The 25,047-nt window shown below is 42.1% G+C and overlaps 1 protein-coding gene across 14 annotated transcripts in view; it reads left to right on the forward strand.

Moving 5' to 3' along the window:
* The window catches only part of PPFIBP1 (PPFIA binding protein 1), a 198,659-nt gene that overhangs the window by 151,241 nt on the left and 22,371 nt on the right, over positions 1–25,047 (forward strand). For 9 of the 14 annotated variants that reach the window (XM_053258671.1, XM_053258663.1, XM_053258665.1 and 6 more), the window contains 9 exons: positions 3,471–3,628; positions 9,766–9,896; positions 13,502–13,555; positions 13,729–13,779; positions 16,146–16,203; positions 17,374–17,403; positions 18,694–18,850; positions 21,405–21,437; positions 24,228–24,369. In XM_053258671.1, coding sequence (XP_053114646.1) covers positions 3,471–3,628; positions 9,766–9,896; positions 13,502–13,555; positions 13,729–13,779; positions 16,146–16,203; positions 17,374–17,403; positions 18,694–18,850; positions 21,405–21,437; positions 24,228–24,369 — 814 coding nt within the window. The remainder of the gene's footprint in view (positions 1–3,470; positions 3,629–9,765; positions 9,897–13,501; positions 13,556–13,728; positions 13,780–16,145; positions 16,204–17,373; positions 17,404–18,693; positions 18,851–21,404; positions 21,438–24,227; positions 24,370–25,047) is intronic. The other 5 variants (XM_053258664.1, XM_053258675.1, XM_053258677.1 and 2 more) reach the window with 2 other exon arrangements.

The following is a 25,047-nucleotide window of genomic DNA, read 5'->3' on the forward strand; positions in this document are numbered from 1 at the left end:
TCCCCAATGGACTGGCCCTCTCATGAGTGGGCTAATCCCTGGTCAGCGTTGGCACAGTTGCAGGAGTGTGTTTGGGTATTCCTGGACTGCTTAGTTGGGGTTTGCCATAGCAAGAACATCCTTGGGCACAGTGGACCAGACCCCAGGATCCTTTGCCCTCCTTCCTATACACATTTTCTCCTAGGAAACTATCATGATCCCTTCCCAGGGTAACAGAAAAGTAGTGCTCTTCTGCATCCCTCCATTGCTAGTCATTGTGCTTGTGCGGGATTGTTTTGCTGTGGGGCTCTTATGAGGGCAGCTGTGCAGTTGCTCGGCTTAAATTCTATTTAAAGGGACTTTTCAGGGAAAATGCCCTTTCCCTGCTGAGGATGGTAGGTCCATTTCAAAAAGGCGTGTTCATGCTCACTCCTTTGGAGATTGTGGCCAATGGCTGCCGCCTTGTAGATGTTCTGATGCCTTGCCCTCAGTCTGGCGATGAGAGTGCTATGGAGCTTGCTGAGATATGGCCAGGAAGATGGAATGGCTCCTGCATCGAAGCCGGAGGTTGCCAAGCTATGGTTGAATGAATGTCTGTGATGCGATTCATAAACCACAGTTGGAGCTATTGCCCTGCCTCAAGAGTCTGAAACACTATGCAGTGGGAGTGCATTTATGACCTAGTGAAGCTTTTGTTGGAAATTCTCTGTGGTGAGAGACCCTTTCTCAATATAGCAGAGTGCACAGAGGCACAACACAGTGGTAGATTAGTTAGGCATGCATGTGTTCTGAGAGTAAAGTAACTTGGAGCCAATTCATAGTTTCAAATCAATATAAAAGGCATTTATTAAGTAACTCCATTCTAGATAGGAAAGTGAGGATTTAGGATCTCTAATCTATCTATCTAACTGGATGCAGTTGGATTCTGCATCCTCTCTGCACATAAGGTGCAGGGAGAGGAACTTGCCATGTTGCAAGGTAGGCGGGCAGGTAGCAAGAGAGAGAAGGAGGAAGAAAGTTGAATCCCCTGAGATTAGCAATCTACATTCCAAAGGGATAGCATCAGAGCAGTGGAGAAGTGATAACAAATGTCTTGACCCTCTAGCCCTCTGACTTACTAGTCTGTCCTCCACTGTCTGAGACAAGAGACAGCGCAAAGTCCTTTAAATTTCCAACAGCTTTCAGAGCAAATGAAAAACAGAACAAACTGCTCTAAATCATAGTTGTACATATGGAAGCTCAAACCATGGTTCTTCAGCACAAACTATGGTTTTGCATTATGTCAATTAAACAAGCTACTGTTTCCCGCGTTTGGATAATACATGGAGTTGTGAAAGCAGGAGCTTTCAATCTCATTCTCCAATGGCTTGGCTTTGAATGGAAGGGAGAGCTTGCAAGCCTGCAGCTCTCTTGAGCTTGTTCACAATAACGTCAGCCATGGCTTAAATTGTCTGAACCTGCCCATTGTGTCCGACCTATAGTATGGAAGCCTTTCTGAATTTCATATTATTCTTATGCTTATTGCTTAAACTTTGAATTGCTCCATTGATTTCAATAGAAAAGAATAATAAAATAGATTAAATCAGCATGTCTCGTTAAGATAATAGCCACTATGTATTTAGCAGTACAAGTGTAATGAGTATATGTATGCCCTGAATACATGGAGTATTCATATATCCCTTCATATATCCCTTCATATGTACTTCATAGTACTTCATATATCCCTTGGAACTGAATCCTGCTTTTAAGCATTGATTAGTGATTTTTTTTTCTTAATTTGATTGCAAAATCCTGATCCCGAGACTAGACTCTGGCAATTTTCAAAAAACACCTGAAAACCTATCTTTTCGCCCAAGCTTTCTCAGCTTCCTAAATTTTTTAGGTTTTAATCTCTGGTTTATTTTTAAATTGTTAAATTATTTTAAGTTTTTTGTATATGTTTTTAACTTGTTTTATGCTATTGTTAACCGCCCAGAGATGAAATTTTGGGGCAGTGTACAAATTTGATAAAATAAATAAAAAGATGTTTTAAAGCTTTGTCTCCATGAATAGTACCATTTTGTGAAAATAGGTAATATTCCTGATGCAATGTTTTGTGTAAGGATATTCATGAATAAGATAATCAACAGTGTTGCCTTCCAGAGGGGTAAGGCAGGGCTGTATTTTAGCCCCCATTCTATTTAATATATATATCAACTCTATTATTTCTATCATGAGTGTCTCCTTGATCCACCTCCCCAAAACTGGCCCATAAACATCTTGCCATTTTGCTGTATGCCGATGATATGGTCCTTATGTCCCTGACACCGGTAGGACTGAGACGGGCCCTTTCATTGCTCAGCTCCTATTGTGCTGAAGAGCTTATCGAAGTAAATTATAAAAAAACTAAAGTGTTAGTTTTTGCCAAGCGCCCCAAACGCCATACATGGCGAATGAATGGTCATTACTTGGAACAAGTTAAAATCTTTAAGTACCTGGGCATGGTTTTCCACTCCTCAGGGCAGCGCCAGGCACATCTAAATTAGATTGTGCAGAACGCCCAAGCCTCAGCCCACCTAATTAGATCTTTTTATTTTACAAAGGGGGCTCTTTGTATTCCAGCCGCTCTTAAACTATTTCTCGCCAAGGTCTACCCTTTATTATTATATGGTGCTCAGTTGGGCCCTTTTGGCAATTTCGTCACACTGGAAACTATTCAAACAAAGTTTATTCGATCTATATTGCAGCTTCCCAGATGTGTTCCTAAGGTCATCATTAGGCGCGAGGTGGGCCTTGGCTCTTTGGAAGCAGAGTATTGGAAATGCATTTTTGCATTTTGGTTAAAATTAGTCTTTTCTCAATCTGGACTTGCCCCCTTGGTATTAACTGACAATTTCGATTCTACCTGGAAGCGTCTTGTTAAAACAAAATCCCAATTTTACGGGTTTTCACTGGATATGCTTATTAGCTTGGGTTATGATTGTGCTAGGAAGTCTATTAAACAACGTATTTCTGACATTGATCTACAGTTAGAAGTTGCCAAAATCCCAAATGGTGTTGACCTTGGAGATCAGCTTTTTAACACAAAACCCGCTGCATACTTAAATAATATTTCTTTTTCCAAGTTCAGGTGGGCGCTATCTTTAGCTCGATTAACTGCGCTCCCTACAGCGGTGCTCCAAGGGAGGTTTAGGGGGGTTCCTTATGCATCCCGACTTTGCCCTTGCGGGTCAGGTGATATCGAGACTACTGAACATGCTGTTTTACATTGTGACCTCTACAAGAATGATCGATCAACACTTATCTTGCCGTATCTTGTGATCCTGGTTATCCAGATGAGTCTCTCTTAAAAATTTTATTGTCAAATTTTAATCATAAATATACCAATACAGTGGCTAAGTTTTGTTTTATCTTATGCAAATTACGTTCTGTTGTGTGTGATAATGTTTCTGGTCAATGACCGAAATAAAGTATGTTCTGTTCTGTTCTGTTCTGCCTTTCTTTACTGTTAGGCAAGGATGATGATTGTGAGGAGATTGAAAATTCAGCATCTGTTTTGGCAGCTCTGTCAGATGCACATAATCTAAACGAATCTGAGGAAACTCAGTCTTCTTTACTATTAGCGGATTCTCCAAACCATGAAGAGTTTAGACCGAAAACTCCCGAACAGGTATTTTTTGACTTGCCCAATGTATCGCTTTGGATTCTGGCTTATTCTTAAAGTAATGGCAATGAATATTCATAGCAATGAATATTCAGGATCAAAGTATTTGTTTATGCATGTGATGTTTCTAGTTTCATATGTACCCGGATTTCCTGTTTCATATGTACCCTCCACACTGATTTCTAGTCCCCAAGCCAACTAATTTCCCCAACTATAAAATTCTAACTCCTTTCCCCCAACATTTCTTTCCCTCTCTTACGTTGACATTCCACACTCTGTGATTCCTCACTCTTAAATTTTAAAAGTTAAAATTACATGAACACACTGAATATCTCTTGAAGGCTGTTGAGACTTAATGTATTGTGTTCTTATGTAGCTATCAGGCCTGTGTGTGTGCAGAAAATTCGGATTTGGATTCAATGGACTCTGGTGATGTCTGATATCAGATCGGAGTCAGAATTCAAATACTGATTTTTCACCATAGTGGTCAATGGGGTATGGGTACACACACACACACACACACACACACACACACACACACACTATAACTGGTTGGTCCTAGATCTTTGAAATTTGAAGGTGGTCAGGGTCCCATTTAGTGAATTTGAACAGAATTGGTCAATTCCCTGGGTTTTTTTTGCTGAATTTTTGAAATCTTTGTAAAAAAAACTTTACAAAAGCTTCTGAAACTGAAGACCTCCCTTGTACCATCATTCCACCAGCATGTGGAGGAAGCTGCCCTTCAACAGCATGCCCCTCCCCCCCTTATATTTCTAGAATTTATGGGCATACAGTTATGAAATCCGTATGCTCACATTAAAGGAATGTGTGTAATTTTTTTGAAAGCTATGAGTCACTCCTTTGATTTTTGGTGCATTTTTGAAATTTTATTTAAATGGCTAAAAATTGTGAAATCTGGCTTAAAACAAGCCAGAACTTTACAGAAAGCTTTGGATCTGAAACCCTTCCAGGGGCCATCATTCCACCCCCATGTTGGAGGGAAAAGGACATTCCTTCGATTTTATATTAATTATTTTCTTCACTGCAGGAACAGTCAGACCTTTTAAAAGGGATTAAAAAGACTTCACACCTCTTAATCCCTTAATGGCTATAAGGGAAAGTGAGAGATTCTTTTTAACAAAAAACCCCAGAAGCATTCAAAGTACTTTCACTTTTACTGTGTGTACTTCTGCAGTGGAGAAGACAAAAATTAATATAAATGTCCTTTTTCCTCGACATGGCGGTGGAATGATGATGATGATTTATTATTTTATTATATATTATGAAAACTTTTATACCGCCCTTCCAAAAGGCTCCTCCTTTGGAAGCTCCATTAAAACACCATTAAAATCAATTAATAATTAAACAAAAATTATAAAACATAAAACAATGATTAACAATTAAAAACATCATAAAACAACAATTAAATAATCAAAACAAGTTTTAAAAAGCTGAGAAAGCCTGGTTGAAGAGATGTGTTTTCAGGTGTTTTCTGAAAATTGCCAGAGATTGGGAGGATCGTATCTCAGCAGGGAGCGCATTCCACAATCTCGGTGCAGCAGCTGAGAAGGCCCGTCTCTGTGTAGCCACCAAACGAGTTGGTGGCAACTGGAGACGGACCTCCTCAAGTGACCTCAGCGGCCGGTGGGGCTCATAGCGAAGAAGACGCTCTCTTAAATACCCAGGGCCTAAGCCAGGGATGGGGAACCTTGGCACTCCAGCTGTTTTTGGACTACAACTCCCATAATCCCCATCCACAGAGGCCAATAGCTAGGGATTATGGGAATTGTAGGCCAACATCTGCAGGAGTGCCAAGGTTCCCCATCCCTGGCCTAAGCCGTTTAGGGCTTTATAAGTAATAACTAGCACTTTGTATTTTGCCCGGAAACCTACTGGCAGCCAGTGTAACTCCATCAACAAAGGAGTAATGTGGTCTCTCCGAGATGACCCAGAGACCAACCTGGCTGCCGCATTCTGGACCAACTGAAGTTTCCGGACTACGTACAAAGGAAGCCCCATGTAGAGCGCATTACAGAAGTCCAGTCTGGAGGTTACCAACAAATGTACCACTGTTTTGAGGTCACTGATCTCGAGAAACAGACGCAGCTGGCGTATCAGCCGAAGCTGATAGAAGGCACTCCTGGCCACCGCCTCAGCCTGAGAAACCAAGGAGAGACGTTGATCCAGAAGTACTCCCAGACTGCGAACCTGTTCCTTTTGGGGAAGTGTGACCCCGTCTAGAACAGGCAGATCAAAATCGTCTCTAGAGTTCTGACCCCGCACAATAAGTACCTCCGTCTTATCTGGATTCAGCTTCAGTTTATTCTCCCTCATACAGCCCATTACTGCTTCCAGGCAGGCATTTAGGGAGGATATGCCAACTCCTGAAGAAGTTGACTTGGAGAAGTAGATCTGGGTGTCATGAGCATACTGGTAACACCCAGCTCCAAATCCCCTGATGATCTCTCCCAGCGGTTTCATGTAGATGTTAAAAAGCATTGGAGAGAGTATGGAGCCTTGAGGAACACCATACCTAAGCTCAGATTTTGAAGAGCAACAATCTCCAATCAACACCATCTGGAATCTGTCCGAGAGGTAGGAGCGGAACCACTGAAAAACAGTGCCTCCCACCCCCAACCCCCTCAGACATTCCAGAAGGATACTATGGTCGATAGTATCGAAAGCCGCCGAGAGATCCAAGAGGACCAACAGAGTCACACTTCCTCTGTCCATTGCCAATTGGAGATCATCCATCAGGCCGACCAAGGCAGTCTCCACCCCATAGCCCGCCCGAAAACCAGTTTGAAATGGGTCTAGATAATCAGTTTCCTCCAAGACCGCCTGGAGCTGAGAGGCCACCACCCTCTCAATTACCTTGCCCAGCCATGGGAGATTGGAAACTGGCCTAAAATTGCTCAACTCTGAGGGATCTAACGCAGGCTTCTTTAGAAGAGGTCTAATAATTGCCTCCTTAAGACAAGGAGGCATCCTGCCCTCCCTCAGAGAAGCATTTATGATTTCTACCAGGCCGCCTACAACAGCCTCCCTGCTAGATAGAACAAGCCATGTTGGACAAGGATCAAGAGGACAAGTGGTAGGCCTCACCGCTTCAAGCAACTTGTCCACATCATCAGGAGTCACAAACTGAAATTGATCCAGTCGAATCGTATAAGAGTAGTTGTCGGACACTTCCAGTTCAGACATCCAATTAATTGTGGAGTCCCCATCTAGGTCGGCCTGAATCAAAGAGATTTTGTCTGCGAAAAATTCATTAAATACACCACAGCGGGTAACTGATGCCTCCAAATTCTGGTTCAAGGGAGAGGGAGCAGATACTAGTCCCCTCACAACCCTGAACAACTCCGCCGGACGTGAAGTCGCAGAGGGAATATGGGCAGAAAAGAACCGCTTCTTTGCCGCACGTATCGCCTGAGCATAGATCTTTAAATGTGCTCCATGTCGTAATCTGTCGGATTCGAGTCGAGTTTTTCTCCACTTGCGCTCCAGTCGCCTACCTTGCCACTTCAGCCCCCGTAGATCTTCCGTATACCAAGGGGCCAATTTTGAAGCAGGTCGGAGGGGACGCTTAGGAGCAATCATGTCTACTGCCCTGGTGAGCAAGTTGTTCCAGTTCTCAACCAGGGCATCAACAGGATCACCAGCAGAGCCAACATTAAATCCCTCCAAGGCTTCTTGGAATCCTACCGGATCCAGTAACCTCTTTGGGCGGACCATTCTAATAGGCCCCTCGCCCCTGCGAAAGTGGAAAGCGGTTGTAAGTCCAACCTTAACCAGATGGTGGTCCGTCCATGACAACGGGGAAATCGTAGGAGTCCCCAACCACGGAACACCACCCTGATCAGAATAAAAGACCAAATCAAGCGTGTGACCTGCAATATGCGTTGATCCAGAGACCGCTTGGGATAGGCCCATAGTCGTCATGGCCTCTATGAACTCCTGAGTGGCCCCGGACAAATTGGTCCCAAAATGAACATTGAAGTCCCCCAGCACCAAAAGTCTGGGAGACTCCAACGCAAGTTCCGCGACCAAGTCCGTGAGCTCAGTAAGGGATTCCGTTGGGCAGCGGGGCGATCAGTACACCTACAGAAGTCCCAATCTATCCCTGGTCCCCAAACTCAAGTACACACATTCGATATGGTCCGATACCCTAACAGGGACCCTGGTAAGGGAGATGTTATCCTTATAGACCACAGCCACTCCACCTCCCCGCCCACGTCCCCTCACCTGCTCCTCTACAGAATATCCTGGCGGGAGAAGCTGGGACCAGACTGGGCCACTAGCCTCCCCCAACCAAGTCTCAGTAATACACATCAGGTCGGCCCCTTCATCCATGATCAAATCATGGATGAGTTCTGATTTATTCTGGACCGACCTGGCATTGCAGAGGAGCAAGGTAAGGTTATGTGGGATGTTGGCAGTGCTAACCGAGGTCAAAGAGCTGGCAGGACAGCCGGAAAGGGGGAGAGCTACTAGATTTCTGACCACCCTTCCCCTAGAACAGCCTGCTGACCTGCCAACGTTTCTTCTTCTATTCCCCAACACCACCGGAATAGCTGCCCCACCTTCAATGAAGGCACTCCCTGGATCCCCATCTCCAGACAAACCCACACACATTTACAACTTCAACCCAACCTCAGCACAACTTAAAACTGATTGAACAGAAGGCCCACTATTGAATGCCTCCCTCTATACAAATGGTTGGACAAAATGTCCAGCCCTCTTCCTCATTTCTCCCCCGAAGTGGCTCCCCCAAAGGGCAACCCCTGCCACCGGCAGTCTTCCTATATAGGCTGAGCAATAAGCTCAGCAGGTGGAACCAGGAAAAACTGCCCAGGCACCCTTACAGCCCCAGTCCTGCAAAGCCTCTCCGCAAGCAGTCCTGGGGGGAGGCAGATGGCAACCAGGGAGGGCAGAAGAGAAGAAGCAGGCACCCCAGTCTCACACCCTGGGGGAGATGGTATCCTCTTCTCCTCTTCTCCAGCAGGCTTCCCAGGGAAGGCTTCAGATGCAGAATTTTTTTTGTACAGTTCTGGCTTAAAACAAGCCAGTTTTAGCCCTTCTTTCTATTTTTTTTAAAAATTCCCCCCAAATCAGAGGAGTTTACCATAGCTTTGAAAAAAATGAGTATTTCTAATGTGGACTTCAAATGTGCCAGATTTTAAATGTATGCTGATTTTAAAAGGTATGCTGTTACTCCTTTTCATGAAGGCAAACGGCAGATTCCTCCACATGGTGGGGTGGAATGATGGTCCAAGGATGGTATTAAGTTTCAGAAGTTTTTATAAAATAGGCCAGATTTCACCATTTAAAGCCATTTTAAACAAACATAATTTCAAAAATTCACCATAAATCAGGATTGACTAATTCTCTTCAAATTCACTAAAGGTGGCCATGACCCCCTTTCCCACATGTGTGGTAAGTTTTCAAGGCTCTAGGACCAATTGGTGATTTTTAGTGAATTTCCCCCCGATTTCCCCACTCACCTCTATGGGGAAAAATCCTATTCCATTTTGCTAATTCTGATGTATTTCTGAAATTAATCTTTATATTTTGGAATTAATTCTGACTTTACCGATCTGATTTTTAAAACAAAACCATCACCACCACCACCAACAACAACAAAACCTGATTTGGATTTTACCTATTTGTACTGATTTGGGGCAATTTTGGATAAAATCTGAATGTTCAAATCTGACTTTGCACAGGCCTAGTAGCTATGCTGCTTTATAATAGGAATGATAATGATCTTTTAAAAACATTATTTTAATGATTTTCCAAAAGGAACAATAACAATCATTTTGACTAACATTAATATGTGGAAAAAATATAGAAAGAAAAAATGTTGAAGAATGACAAGGAAAGAGGAATCAATCTATTCTATTTCTTTTTCCCCCTGGAAGTGCTCACCAAGTGTTTGTTGCATTTGTTTCACATGTGAGATCTAAATGATCCTTTCTTTTTCCAGATATGATATGAATGGTTGCCATCATTACGAAAAAATAATTATGATGATTATTTGTAAATAAGGCTTTAAATAAAAGATATCTTATCTATAATCATTACATTCCAGACCCACAAAAACCAAGTCCTGACAAATTACTGGATAATGATCTTTTTTGCAGGATTCACTTCAGATTCACACCAGCGTCTTGCAAGTTTCCATACCTTCTTTTTCACCACCATCCAGACGTTCAGAAGCATCTACTGAAAAAGCAAAACCCCAATCTGAAATGGAAATTCCAAGTGAAATTGGGTATGAATACTTTAGATGGCTTTTGTAGGATGATATAAATCTTGAAATAGTTGCTTCAGCAAATAAATATTAACAGGTTTTGGTAGCCATGCAGTGTGGTTGCCAATTAGTTAAAAGTTCCTTTTGTTCCTTTTATCCGTGGCCATCTGTGACAGCCAGGCCTCAATGAGGGATACTACTGAGTTGGGGGGGAAATGTGTTTGTGAGAGAAGCAACTAAAACTATCAAGTAGTTGAAGCACCTTCCTTTGAGGATAAGGTAAACACTGGGGGCTGTGTAGTTTTCGGGGGAAAGAAATTACAAAGGACATAATAGACATAATATTTCTCTTTGTAAACCACCCTGAGCCATTTTTGGAAGGGCGGTATAGAAATTGAATTAATAATAATAATAATAATAATAATAATAATAATATTCCTTGGGAAGAACTCGATGGGAAGGTCCTTGGGAAGGACTCGATGTCTGGATAAAACAAACCAGTCAATAACACCTGTCTGACTGTGTAAACAAGAAATAATAATAATAATAATATAATAATAATGTAAACAAGAAATAATAGACATAAAATTATGCATAGTTGGCAGAAATTGGGTGGAGGGAACACTTTCTTCTCCTCCTCTCATAACACTAGTATTCTGCATACTTAATGCATAATTCACAATCACAAGATGTAATGGTGATCACTGTGGCATAGATGGCTTTAAAAGTAGTTTAGTCAAAATCGTGGAAGTCTATTGACCATTTAGCTATGGTATTTAAGTGAAACCTCCATCTTCAAAGCTTATGTATCTCTGAATACTGGCTGCTGGGGGAAAACAAAAGGGATTAATGTTGCCTTCATACCATGTATTGCATATGACTGGCTACTGTTAGGAGCAGGAGCCTGGTCTAGATGGAGCCTGTGAAGCCTTTCCTAAGTTTGCTAAGCCACTATGTGCGTTACCAAAGCAAGTTAGGCTTAACTACTGTTGAAATCAGTGAGACGAGTTTGTTGTGACTAACTCTTGTTCCATTAATTTAAATGGAACTCAGGCATGTCTAACTTTTTTTGGATACAGCCATATGAAAAATATTGTGTCTGTATGCACTGGAGAATAGGTGGCACCGGGAGGGCATGGGTGGCTTGTGTCCTTGCAGGCAGCCCTCCTATGGCAGCAGTGGGCAATGTTGGCAGAGGCACAGGGCTCCCCACCCCCATCGATGGTGGAGGCATGCTCCTACTGCACAGGCTCCACTGGACTCTGACCTTGGGTGGCTGGGAAGCAGGCGTAGCCTGCGGGAACGCTGCTGCCATGCTGGGAATGGGTAGCACGGAGGACAGCACAGTGGCTGGCCAGCGGGAGGGGGCAAGTGAGCTGGCCCTTTGGCAGAGCAAGGTGGCTCTGGAGGGAGGGCAACACGGGTTCTTCGGACCATCCATCTTATTGTAGTTCTACCCCTGCTGTTCTAAGTAGGGTATTATTGGGAAAAGAGCATTGTTAAAGAGACACCATATCTGTTTCCTGGTTGCAGTGTAGGGGACTGGGTGCCTACCCCCCTGTCCCCACTTTAGAATGGGGCACAAGTGATCTGCCACTGTCATCACCTGTTTTGGTGTTCCTTTGGCAGTTGCTGGTCAGTAGCTGCCACTTTTATGTCTGAGAATGCACCTCAGAATGACATGATGTGATGATGTAGTTGCCCCCCCGGAGGGGCATTTTGCAACACAAAAATGCTGGCCACAGGGAAGAACGCTCCTAAACACTTTCCACCTCACTCCCTTAAAATAGCCCCCCTCACGCTCAGAGCATGTAAATTTGATTGTAAAAGGGGGGGGGTGTCAGCTATTTCAAAGGGTTAACCTCCATAGCGTGAGGAATGTAACCTAGCCATGCTGCTTGCAGAGCAACAGATGGGGGCTCTGCCCATACCCATCTCCTTCCTTCTTGACCTCTGGTGGTCACATGAAGATGTTGGTGAGATGGGATGGGCCCTTGCTTTCCAGAGCCGCCCCACAGATTCATGGGACTTTTACACACAGCAGGCTTTACTGTGAGTTTACTGGGAGACTTTACTGCAAAGTTGTCCCAAAAACCTGAAACAAGAAGTTGAATTTTTTACTCCGGATATAAATTGGACTACACTCTAACAAGCAGTGAAAAACTCGAATTGTGTGCAAACTGCTCCTCAGTAACTCATAGGGACTTCGGGGTGAATCTAGCTGATATGTGAATGCACTCTCTTCCATTCCAGAGGAGATATGAGTTAAAGGGATTTAAAGGCCATGTGTGAAAAATGTTATGTTACATCTGCCACAGCAGCTCACAGTCTTTCCTCCTCTGCCTCAATGTCACACTGTTCTTGAGTAGTAGTGTGCACGGATCGGTTCGGAGGCCATTCTACTGGCCTCCGAACCGGTCCGGACAAGGGGTGGTTTTAGTTCGGGAGGGTTAGGGTGGGGGGGTCCATTAAGGGCGGGGGGGGGGCTTTACTCACCCCTCCCGCGCTTTGCTGCTTCGGCGCCATAATTACTTTAAAAAATGCGCCGCAGTATCATTTGCCGCTCCGGGGCTCCTTCTTGACTGCAAAATCGGGCGGCAGGATACTTCCCTGCCGCCCCCAAAGCCCCCTCAAGCCATTTGAGCGCTTTAAATCTCGCCCCGGACCGAGTGCTAAAGCGCTCGGGCGGGCGGTGGGGAGATGTCCGTCCGCCCGCCCGCCCCCTTCCCTGCCTTCTGCGAAGTGCAGGGAGCCTTCTGCGCGCGCGTGCGCAGAAGGCTCCCTGCTTCTGCGCACGCGCGCGCAGAAGGCTCCCTGCACTTCGCAGAAGGCAGGGAAGGGGGCGGGCGGACGGACGGACATCTCCCCGCCGCCCGCCCGAGCGCTTTAGCACTCGGTCCGGGGCGAGATTTAAAGCGCTCAAATGGCTTGAGGGGGCTTTGGGGGCGGCAGGGAAGTATCCTGCCGCCCGATTTTGCAGTCAAGAAGGAGCCCTGGAGCGGCAAATGATACTACGGCGCATTTTTAAAAGTAATTATGGCGCCGAAGCAGCAAAGCGCGGGAGGGGTGAGTAAAGCCCCCCCCGCCCTTAATGGACCCCCCCACCCCAGTGCCGAGCCGCAGGTCCGCGGTCCGGTGCACACCCCTATTCTTGAGGTTAGACTTCAACTCTTTTTAAGAAGCTGTGTAAGACCAATAAAATACTTTAATTTTTTTCCAGCATCCCTACAAATGTTTCACCTAAGTGAGGCTCTCATAAATTCTAATGAATTATTCCTATAGATAAAACTTGGTGGCATATTAGTGTTGTATGAATTCATTCCCAACAAATCTTGCCAATTTTTTGGATACTCTTCGGGCTTCTCGCAATGTCTTTTTAGAATGTTTGCCTCAGCAGGATCCCCTGCCAGATTTAGCTTTTAAATTAAACATCATTTATGAATTTATGATGTTTAATGAAATTCAGTGGTGATTGTACTTGAGCTTGTTGGTCTTTTCTGTGGATAAAAAATTCACTGTCCACATTCATCATGTTCCTAGAGGAAATTCAACTTGATACAGTCCCTTATTTAATGAGGCTGTTTTTAATTGGAGGTCTTAAAATGATGTTTAATTGCTTTTTATAGCGAAAAGAGAACACCAGTTGCTGTCATAGAAACACAGCTAGGTGACACAAAATTGTAAGTACCACATAAATACTGTTAGACATGTTTTTAGAAAGGAAAAGGATTGAATATTTTTCTAAGAATCCTTTGTTGCTTGGTTCTGCTATTGCAAGAGCTTCTTTCTTTTTCCTTAACAGTTTCCAGTGCTCTTTGTATTGATATAGCCTAGTTTTCCATTTCTGTTGCAGTATGAAGCGTCTTCAATCAAGTTACATAGCACCAGGAATTTACAGGATTTTGTAATACATTCCCAAATTATTTGTGGCTGCCTTTTGTGCTGAGGCAAAGGGGCTGGGGGCTGGCTGACTTAGCAAACTTCTAATATGCCTAAAATAATCAATTGGCATCACCCATTGAAGAGCAACAGAATGACTCACATGTCAAGTTAACAAAAACTAAATGCTTTGCTGAACTGAGGTGTTACAATATAACAGAATTTCTAACACAGTAGTTATCCTGCAATGAGTTCTTGAATACCGTATTCTTTCTGCTTCTAGTCATCTGTTATATAGGGCCATTGTAAAAAGTGCATAGGCAGGCAGCCCTCCATTTCTGGCTCCTTTAGGGCACCAGCAGGGTTGCTGTTCGTTTGAGCAAGAGTACTTTTCATACCGAAATTAACTAAAACAATGGCCCTACCTATTGGTAATTTGTAAATACTAACTGCACTTCCATGGTATTTGGTGAGCTTTAATGCATTCTGGAGTAAGATGCCATGCCTTGTGTCGAAGGAAGTTTAAATGGTTATGAAAAGGTCTTTAAAGTCTGAAGCACAGTCCTGTAACACGGAGAAGAGGCAAGGAATGTAACATTCTTTAAAGTAGTGGTTCAATTTCAGCCTAATCTGAAGGGAGCAGTTCAATTTCAGCCTAATCTGAAGGGAGCTTAACTACTGTTTAGTGTGATATCTGAACTGACAAACCACAATTTGCTATTGGTAAGGCATACTAGATTCAGAAACCATGGTTCAATGTGGGTTTGGAAACCCAATAATGTGAACTGTCTTTCTAGCATGATGTTTGAATTGACAAATCAGAATTATGCCCATTGCTCTTCTCTGGAGGCCACTGGACTTAGAAACAGAAGCATTAGGTAGATGGAAAATGAAAGTAACAGGCAGCTCTAAGACTTGGTTGGTCTCGGTGCTTGAAAGCTTAAGCTATGGTTAGCACAAATAAGTTTGATATATCTGAATTGTGCTGGAGTGTTTCATTTCATGAAATGTCTGTGTAAGATGTACTCCAAAAATTACTCTTGTTTAATTGCAGATCCATAGAGTAAGTCCACTGGGGATAATTAAGTTAATCAAAATGTGTACAGATGTGATGGTGTTGGAGAAAAGGGAAACAGAAAACATTTGCTTGCATTCTTGCATCTTTTCCAGCTCTTGTATTTTTAAAAGCATGCGTATTAGACTTTTATTGCAATTCTGAAGATCCTTTCCCTCTGCTTCTATAATCAGTGAAGCAGCTGCCTTTTGAATGCCATGTTTTTAAAGCTTTCTAAGCAACCAGTTCTCAAATGAATTGGAAATAAAGTGCAGTAAATTGACTGCATGCCTGGAAAACAAGAGGTATTCTTGTGTGCATAATCTTTTAAAGAAATGGCATGCAGTTGTATGTTTTGAGTAAGTACGTCAATGCACGTGTTTTGAAAACTGGAAGAAAGGAAGAATTTCAGAGTTAATGTAACTTTCCAAGGTAGATGTAGACTTTGCACAATAGTAATATATATGCCATTTTAGAGCATTTTGAGCATTTTGTATAATTCTTACAGCAACCTTCTAGAAGAAAAATGATTGAATTCTTAGCAATGCTCTGGAAAAAGAAAAGGATTTAAAATTGCCTTTAGGGCATTGACAGTGGAAAAGTAGTAGATGGGGGATGGTTTAAGCACTCCCCCCCACTCATACACTTGCTTTCCTTATTTAGTTATGCCCTTTGCAGATGGGGATAAGAGAGAAGTTTGTCTAAAAACTTCCTCCTGAATACATAGCAGAGGCAAGATTTGAACCAAATAACTTGTTGATTTACAGCAGTCTTTTGGCGGGGGTGTGGGGGGGGGGAGGTTTAGTGTCCTGAGGTAAAATAAAGGTCAAGTTGTGCCTTCGAGTTGGTGTCGACTCCTGGTGACCACAGAGCTATGTGGTTTTCTTTGGTGGAATATAGGAGGGGTTTCCTATTGCCTACTCCTGCACAGTGTGAGATGACGCCTTTCAGCAACTTCTGTTATTGCTGCTCCCTAATATAGGTGTTTCACATATTCTGGGAAACATGTGAAAAAGGATGGCATCAATTCAGATTCTTGTAGTGCATTGCTAGAGTGAACAAGGAAAAAATAAAATTGAAAACAATTGCTTCACCTCAGCACTTGTTTCCCTTCAACTTTTTTAATGAAGTTGTTGCAACTTTGTTTATTTGACATATTTATATCCCTCCCAAAACGTACATATCTGGGCAGCTCACAATACAGTGTGAACAGTTAGCTGCACAGTTAGCATGGAACTTCAGTTAACACTGTATTTTAACATGTTCTGATTTCAAGAATGTGTCTGGGACACAAGAATCAGTTAATTTATTTTCTTTTTAAATGTGATTGTGTCTAGAACTTCAGCTCTGCAAAAGTCCAGCAGCCTCGGAAATCTGAAGAAAGACCCATCTGAGGTAGGTAGTCCTAGCTAAAAAACTACAACCAAAAACATCAGAACAAAAACAATTTGCTTCTTGTTTAAAGTGGTGCCTGGTGTCTTTCGCATGCACATCTGTCCATGTTCTAAAGCTGAGTTGTTTAACTCATGCACTTTGCTAGCAGTGACAACTTCAATATCTAGTGATGATTTGCATATGTACATCAGCCTTAAGAGCTTTTATATCACTTTAGATACAATGCTTTTTCATGGAGACAGTTCATGTGTTTAACTTGAGCATCAAGTGATGAGACAGCAAATGTATACATGCATGTTTGAATTAGCCCTTTATAGCAACAAAGGAATAAACAACCATCTAACTTCTTTAGAACATGGCTATATCAGGAAAACCTGACAAAGAAACTGAATTTGGGTTTTAACTGTGTGTTCTGTCCAAGCCACAGCAACATCTAGATGTAAGAATAATATTCCATTCATTTTTAAATGTATATCCTACATTTCAGCAGGAGTCCCCAAAATAGCTATCAACATTTACAGAACAGAACAATCCATTGTATTCTATTTTTTTAAAATTAGCCGAAGCCAAATAATCTTATAAATAGGAGGCAGTATCTAAAATAATTTCTAGCAACCTACAGAATACAGCTAGGCAGGTGAAATGTGGTTTTGACAGCCCCCCAGCAGTCAATATTGCTGATTGTGTGTACTTCAGATATCACCACAGCTCAAAAGCCCTGTTTCTAATGGCGAATAAAAACAACAACAAATCAATTTTTAGCTCAGAAGATGGTGATATCCAAGGAAGGGCCTCCTTGCTTGATCTCAAATTGCAAGAAGGGGAACACATATTGGAGATGGGTCCTCTGTAAATGTTTCTGGTTTGAACTCTGCTCTGAGGGAGAGAGAATGACTTTCTCAAAACATTGCTCATATGTTGGCTAATAAAGACAAGTAATAAAGACAAGTTTTTCTATTAGCAGAAGATATGCAGCCCCCCCATCCCGTTAAAAAACCTTGCAATTTCTAGAAAATAAAACTATCTTGCATGCTAGTCTGAATAATTGACACAATTAACTGCTGTAGATGACTTGACATGAACAACCTTTAATTAAAATAATTGGCTATCTATTGAACTAAAGCTTTCATTTACCTGAAATTTTTAATGCTTCTAATTCTTCCCAAACAGGAGAAAGAGCCTGTTCAGAAGCAAGAAGAGGTAGAGTGTGTGTGTGTGTATGTGTGTGTGTGTGTGTGTGTGTGAGAAAATGTTGTGGGTGCAATTCAGGGGAAATTAAAGTCACAATGATGCTAATGGGATTTGAGCATTGCTGTTGCGTTGTTAAGGTCCACAGATTTCTAGTGAGACGCAGCCTAATCTAAAGCACACTTACTTGGAAGTTAGCCTCTTTGATTTTCAATGCACCTTTTCCATCAATGTGTGACTGTATATTAGGGACTGATTCACCCTCTTATATTATTTTTTCCAACATAACTATTGTTATGTTTCCCAAATGGCTTTTTTTGTGTTTCTTTTGTTAGAAGAACCACCCCCACCCCCGTGGCTGGAAATAGGTGGGAATGAAACACATGAATAAAGAGGGCCTCCTGTATGCATAATTAGCAAATTGCATTCCAGGCACTTGTACAATAAATGAATAGAATTGTTTGAGACAAAAAAGGGCTGTGGTTGTATGGGAGTGAGCAGACGGGCAAAGCTTTGGATCATGTCCTCGTTTTATCACATTTAATAGAAAATTATTCCAAGACTTCCAAGAGTGTTAGATTAGATACTGCTTCTCTACATTTCAAGGCAGCCTTTGATCTGGTGTCAAGCAAATGCTTTTGGCATAAATTACTTGTCACTTTTTAAAATGAGGGTCTGCTATTTCTAATGTGTTGTACAAATTTAGATTCAATGCAGCAGAGTCATTTAACTAAGAAAGGAAGCTGCCTTATACCAAGTCAGACCATTGGTCCATCTTGCTCAGTATTGTCTACACCAAGGATTCTCAACATTGGGTCTCCAGATGTTATTGGACTTCAACTCCCATAATCCCTAATCAAAGGTCACTGGGGCTGGGGATTATGGGAGTTGAAGTCCAATAACATCTGGGGACCCAACGTTGAGAATCCCTGGTCTATACAGACTGGCAGCACCTTCAACACGGTTACAGGCAGGAGTCTCTCTCAGCCTTATCTTGGAGATGCCAGGGAGGGAACTTGGAATCTTCTGCATGCAAGCATGCAGGTGCTCTTCCCAGAGCGGCCCCATCCCCTGTGGAAAATATCTTACAGTGCTCACACATGTAGTCTCCCATTCAGATGCAAACCAAGGCAGACTTTACTTAGCAAAGGGGACAGTTTATCCTTGCTACCACAAGACAAGCTCTCCTACCCTAACTAAACTTGGAGTAGCTACTAAAGTAGTCCAATAGGGATGCCTGTTGACCATGATTACCACATTAGACTAATGTTGAGAGTTGACCTTCTTTTCCTAACCAATCAGAGCAAAGCTTCAATAGAGGGTAACAAATATGGAACACTCCCTCCCAAATCCCCTGGTGAAGAAGATGCCTTTGGGACTCGTAAAGCCCGATCTTCATTTGGGCGAGGCTTTTTCAAAATCAAAAGTAACAAAAGGACAGCGAGTGCACCCAATTTGGGTAGGTACAATAAAGCCTGAGATTTAGTTTTTTCACTGTTTGTATGTGGACTAATAGATAAGAGGGGGACGACTATCAGTATTATCTGTTTAAGGTATTGTTTGAACTGAAATTACTTTTACAAGTAGCGTACAAAACTCAAAATATGTTTGATACTGGTATTTCTACAAAAGTATGAACAAAATAGGTGCGGCATGTAGAATCAATTATCCTTTTGTTGCAATTCTGCATATTAGTTTGTTTTGTTTTTAGATCAGTTGCCATTTGATTTACAAACAGAATACATTGTAGGATTATTCAAAGCTTGCACATACACATGGATGTCAGTATGTGCTAGCCATTCAAACGTTCCACTGCAAAAAGTGGTGGACAGAATATGTAAGTGGAATATACACTCATAGACTTCAGCAGCAACAATATGTTCTAGGTACAGTGGCTGACATCCTGAATACATTTACTAGAGGAAGTTCTAATGGAATTTAGTAGTCCTTTAGAGAAAGTCTTGGGTGGTACTATTGAGTAATTTAGTCAGTTTGTCAGCCAGTGGAATGCACAAGCTTGAGGCCTTGGCACTGTAGTTCTTAATCTTTTGTGAAGACTTGGTTCTCCTGAGGCATGGGAGTTACAAGCTAATATTGGGGAAACTAGCTCTCTGCAAATGTCACTTCTTTCCTCAATCAAACCTCAGACTGTCACTGGAGGTCTGATTAGGGTGATGTCAAGAAACTAAATATTCCTTTTTATTTTTGTCTGTGAAAATTAAGCAGTTAGCAGACTGTTTCCAGACTGAAATAGTTTGTCTCATCCCCCACCCACCCCTACTTTGCAAACCAGTGCTGGAAGGGATTGTACCCTTCTGTTAGACCTCTGATTCAGTAATAGGAATGTTGTGCTTAAGTTAGTAAAGGGCGACTCTTTGGGAATTTGCTCAGTTTTATGTACACTTAAGGTAGGAATTTTAGCTGCTTCGCAGAGTTACTGTCCATTAGTTAGTCTCTGAATAATGTGGGGGAAGTTAACTGCCCTGGCAGAAAAGGAGGTTTGTAAGGGCTTATTTAATAATGCTACTTCCAATGATAGCCAAGAAAATATCCAACTGCTTCTCTCATTCCATATGTTTATGTATTGCAATGAAAGCAATTTATCTTTGGTTCAAAAGACAATGTTGCCCTCTTATCTAGTAGTTATTACACTTGGAATTTTGCTCTTCTGCTCATACCACAAGAATGATTTATTCCCACAGTTCAATCCATATGTAATATTCTCCATTTTACAAACCACAGGCATGCTTTGCATCTAAATTTGATTACACAGATAATTAATGTTTTACTTCTAATGCATGTATGTCATAACTATAGTTGATTAAAATGCCTACAGACCAGCTAACTATTAGAATGCTGAATAGACAAATGGTTATTTACACTATCGTACATGGCAGTGGTGAGGATAAACTGAAACCTGATAAAAACCTGAACTTTTGAAAGAGGGCAAGGAATACACAGGAAATAAAGCAGGAAATGACTTCAAGAGGAGGAAGGGAAGGTGGTTCTAAATAAGTGACAGAAAACCATGCAAGAATTTGCGGAGGGTGAAAAGATGGATATCTCTTGGATGGCCCAATAGATTTGGCATTGGTTGGGAAGGTGCAGGGCTGTTGGGGCTGTGGCATAACCTTTAAATATGCCGTTGGCAAATTTGAGTTAAATTTCTCAGGAACACATGTCACTTCTGAAATTGTGTTTATTCAGTTGAAGTCTGTTCATTTTTTGTAATGCACCTTGAACCCCTCATTATTTTGGATACAATTGCAAAAACCCCAAGATGGCAGCTCTATTAAAAAAAATTAAAGACATCTTTGCTTCCTGATTTAGTTTGAAGGGCACATCTTTCTCTTGGGGAATCAACTATAAAAATAAACCAGGGAAATTGAAGTCTGTTTATCTAATAACCCACACAAAAACAACGGCTGAAAATAGTCCACTTTGTTGCATTGATTCGAGTGCAGTTCTACTTAATAAGAAGCTACCCTACAAGACTGTGTAGATGACTTTGCACATGAAAGTGCTATAAAAATAGTTCAAATGTCTCCAATTCAAATTTTGCCTTTGCCATAAATTCCCAAAGGGACTTCAGGCAAGCCACTTCTGCTCCATCCCCATGCAGTATGGGGGCAGTGATCCTAGCCAATCTTACACATTTTCCCAGTATTACTATGATAATGTATATAAAGGATTTTGTGCACACTGTAAGTCACTGTATTAAGTTAAGTAGTATAATTAAAAGTGAAGTATTACAGTAGCAGTTGCTGCAGATGGTTCATTCCTGCTGTTTATGCAGGTTTTAATTGTTTGGTGTGAGCAATGGAATGTTTGTTTGATAGTTTTGATCCATTTGTGCATTAGCTCGGTGTGTTACGCATGAGTCCCCACCCCTTTTTTGTACTTTCTCCCCTTGTCTTGTTCCTTGAAGTTTTGATATGTCTTATCTTGTCACCCCATGTATGTTCTTCCCTTTATACTGTGTGCGGTTATGTGCGTTATTTGGATGCCTGAAGATCGCAGTCGAAGTGCAAGTGCACCCACCTTAGGTATAGTAGACCTGCATGTGTTAACAGTGCCATGTCATGAGAGTCACTAATGCTGAGTCATGGCCATGCAGGGCGCTATAACAAAGACCTACCTATGCGAATGTTCATCCATCTCTTTGCCATGTAACATTTGCACATGCTACTAAAAGCGTGCTGTGCTGTTTAGTTACCATAATCCATACTAACAAGGAATGTCGCAGAATTGCAAGAGTTTGTAACACAAGCACTGATGGTAAAGAATGGCAGATAACTATCTATGAATACTGGGTATTCACAAACAGAGAACTGCCTGTACACTTGACTAGACCTGACCTTGTCATGAGACCATATTGAAATTTCAGGCAGCAGATTCCATACAGGGCACCACCTTTTCAGGTCTCTGGCTGCATGTGGTATTGGGTAAAATAAGAACAAGTCCCACATTAAAATGTTTAAAGATCCACTGCTCAGTCAATTTGTTGTGTTCTTCCCACAGGGATGGTTATGCATACACTTGAGACCAAATTCTCCCTGCCTTGACATAAGTGAAGAGATTCTAAGTGGAAATCAGAAATGGAGTTTGCTTCCAAGCAATATATTCAGGACTTAAGAATTCCTAGACTTAGAAAGACAAACACAATAAAGGTGGCCCTCATTATTCGCGGTTGTTATATATGCCTATTACTGCTAATATGGAAACCGTGAAAAACAAACCTTACCCCTATGAGAATCCAGGGGTTCATACACACATCAAAAATCCAAAAACTGGGAAGGGCGGAGAAACCACGGGTGCTGGGGCCATCTGTACCCCTTTATATTATTTAGGCAACCTGCTGTGACTTTGCAGTATAGTGTCCCTTAATTATCAGTAACTACATTTAAAACGTCTCCTTCTGTTTTCTTGGCTTCAGCTAAGTTGAGGATAACTGCAACAATATAATTCATTTCTGGTCACTGCTATTTGTTGCTTTTAATACATTGATAGCTCTCTCTTCATTGCTTTTGAGCATTTTCTTTAATTTCTTTACAGCAAATAAGTTGGGCCAATTCACTTTTGTTTTTAGCTGTACACTTCTATTTTAAATATCCACTTGAAAACGTAAAGAGTGGGGTCCAGTGTATTTGCAAACATGTGTATATAGAGACACACTTGCTAGGGAGCCAGGTTGGCTGTAGCATACTGCCAAGTGATCTTCTTGTGACCAATCTGGGTTTGCTATCGTGCAATACATGAAGAGGTCCTTGGCTTTTATATGTGTGGTTTTTTTGCTCCCTTAAAAATAAGTAAATAAAGGTACTTCCTACACATCTCTGCTGAAGCATTTCATTCCTAATATACCCTTAGCTCATTTTACTTTTGGAAAAAACATGTGTATGCTGGACGTGTCGTCTTGATTAAGTCCTGTGTAAAGAAAGCAGGTATCCTGATACTTCAATGGGTTTTCAGACTTCTTACCCTCAGGGAACCCTTCCCATGTTGATTTGTCTGCTGGGAAACACCTGTGCTCTCCCAAGGAAACCCTGTGTGTTGTGGAAGATTCTGGGGTGTGTTCTAGGGTGCACTCTTGCTCCATGTAGGTACTGGCCAGGTCTTGCCATTCCCTAGTTGAATTGAGAATGCAGTTTAGAATGTGCCATAACATTTTTTGCAAATGCACATTGCAGGGGGAAATGGTAGTGGTGGGTATTTCTTTACCATTATTAGTCTTTTCCTTGAGGAACTCCTAATAAACTTCTGAAGAACTCCTAGTGTTTGAAGAAATGCACTATGAAAACTGCTGGGTTGGAAGGTGTTACCTTTATTTCCTCAACTTCTGAAAGGAGTAGAATGGCTATAAACTTCTTTCAAAAGCAAAGCGTGGATTTTTAAGTTTTCCCAAATTCTGAGTTTTAGTCATGTTGCATGAACATAGGAAGCTGCCTTCTACTGAGTCAGACCATTGGTCCATCCAGCTCAGTATTGTCTACACAGGCTGGCAGCTCCAAGGTTGCTCCAAGCTCGCTCCAAGGTTACAGGCAGGTGCCTCTCTCTCTCAGCCCTATCTTGGAGATGCCAAAGAGGTAACTTGGAACTAGGGATGTACCTGAACTGGCTCGGGCAGCTGCAGATGGGGTGTGGATCAGGTCCTTTAAAAATGCAGTAAGCAGCTCCTTACCTGCTCTGCCACCACCCCACCACTCTTCCAGGCATGGAACTCCTGTTTCAAAAGGCCACGTACGGCTGCTGCCAGCTGCCTGTGCATGCAGGGTGGCCATTTGCATGGTCAGCATGGTGCTGACCACGCAAATGGCCCCCATGCATGCCGGCTGCTGGGAGCAGTGCTGCAGCTGTGCATGGGCTTTTGAAACGTGGGTGCTGCACCAGGAAAAGTGGTGGGATGGTGGAGTTGCAGGTAAGGACCTGCTTCCTTGTTTTGGTAATAGAATTCAACAGCACTAGACATATGTACTAGAGACCTTTTTACCCAAAGTTTGCCTTAAGGCTAGATTTGGTTCAGTGTATGTATTTGTAATAAAAGGAGACTGGATAAAGGCCACCACTAATACAAATGGTCTGGAATTGATTTCTTAATAAGATTATTGCATTATTGGTAAGTAATATTCTTGTTAAAAAACTGCATTCCATACCCCATCAATAATGGTACCTGGAAAAGAACACACAGTAAAATTAATTGTCTTTCAGTCTGCTTGACTTCAGTTGAATGGCTTTTATTCAATGTGCTTTCATAACTAGCAGTGGAAATTTGTAGTGAAGCCGGTTAAGAGTACAAAATGGAACATTACTAAGAGAGGCTTGCTTTCATTTAATAGCAGAGACAGAAAAAGGATCTGCAGACCACTTGGACTTGGCTGGCTTGCCTCCTCGACCAAAAGGCACAGAAGGTGGTCCTCTGACTCCACCTTCTCCTGATTCCAAAAAGAAAACACGGGGGATCAAGAAGCTGTTTGGAAGGTAATTGGAATAGAACTATACTTATTATTAATTTGATTTCTATACCACCCTTCTAAAAATGGCTCAGGGCAGTTTACAGAGAGAAATAACAAATAAATAAGATGGATCCTGTCCCCAAAGGGTTCACAAACATAAAGATAGACACCAGCAACAGTCACTGGAGGTACTGTGCTGTGGGTGGATAGGGCCAGTTACTCTCCCCCTGCTAAATAAAGAGAATCACCATGTTAAAAGGTGCCTCTTTGCCAAGTTAGCAGAGGTTAGAATAGTTTGAATTGCAAGAGAAGCATGCACCAGTCTGAATTTCCTATATGAGGAATGATGCAGATGTCATTCTGAAGATCTTTTAACAGTAGTTAGGATACTGGCCGTAGCCCATGGAATTTGGCATTCCTCGCAACATTAATGCTACCTACTCCCACCTTAAGTGTTACACATTAGCACCAGCATTATTTGGCTACAAGTTATTGCTAAGCATGTTCTCCCCTCAACCAGGAGTTGCTAATCAGCACACAGTGGCCAAGAATAATTCTGTTGACTTTATGCCCTGCTGGTAGGCTGGCTAGAAGCATCTGATTGGCCAGTGTGTGAAAAAGGATGTTAAACTAAATGGCCAAGGAATCTTATTCAGTGACACTGCTCCTATGTTCTTATACTGATAAATGCACTTCCTCCATC

This window comes from Hemicordylus capensis, chromosome 5 (genome assembly GCF_027244095.1).
Source record: "Hemicordylus capensis ecotype Gifberg chromosome 5, rHemCap1.1.pri, whole genome shotgun sequence".
NCBI lineage: Eukaryota > Metazoa > Chordata > Lepidosauria > Squamata > Cordylidae > Hemicordylus > Hemicordylus capensis.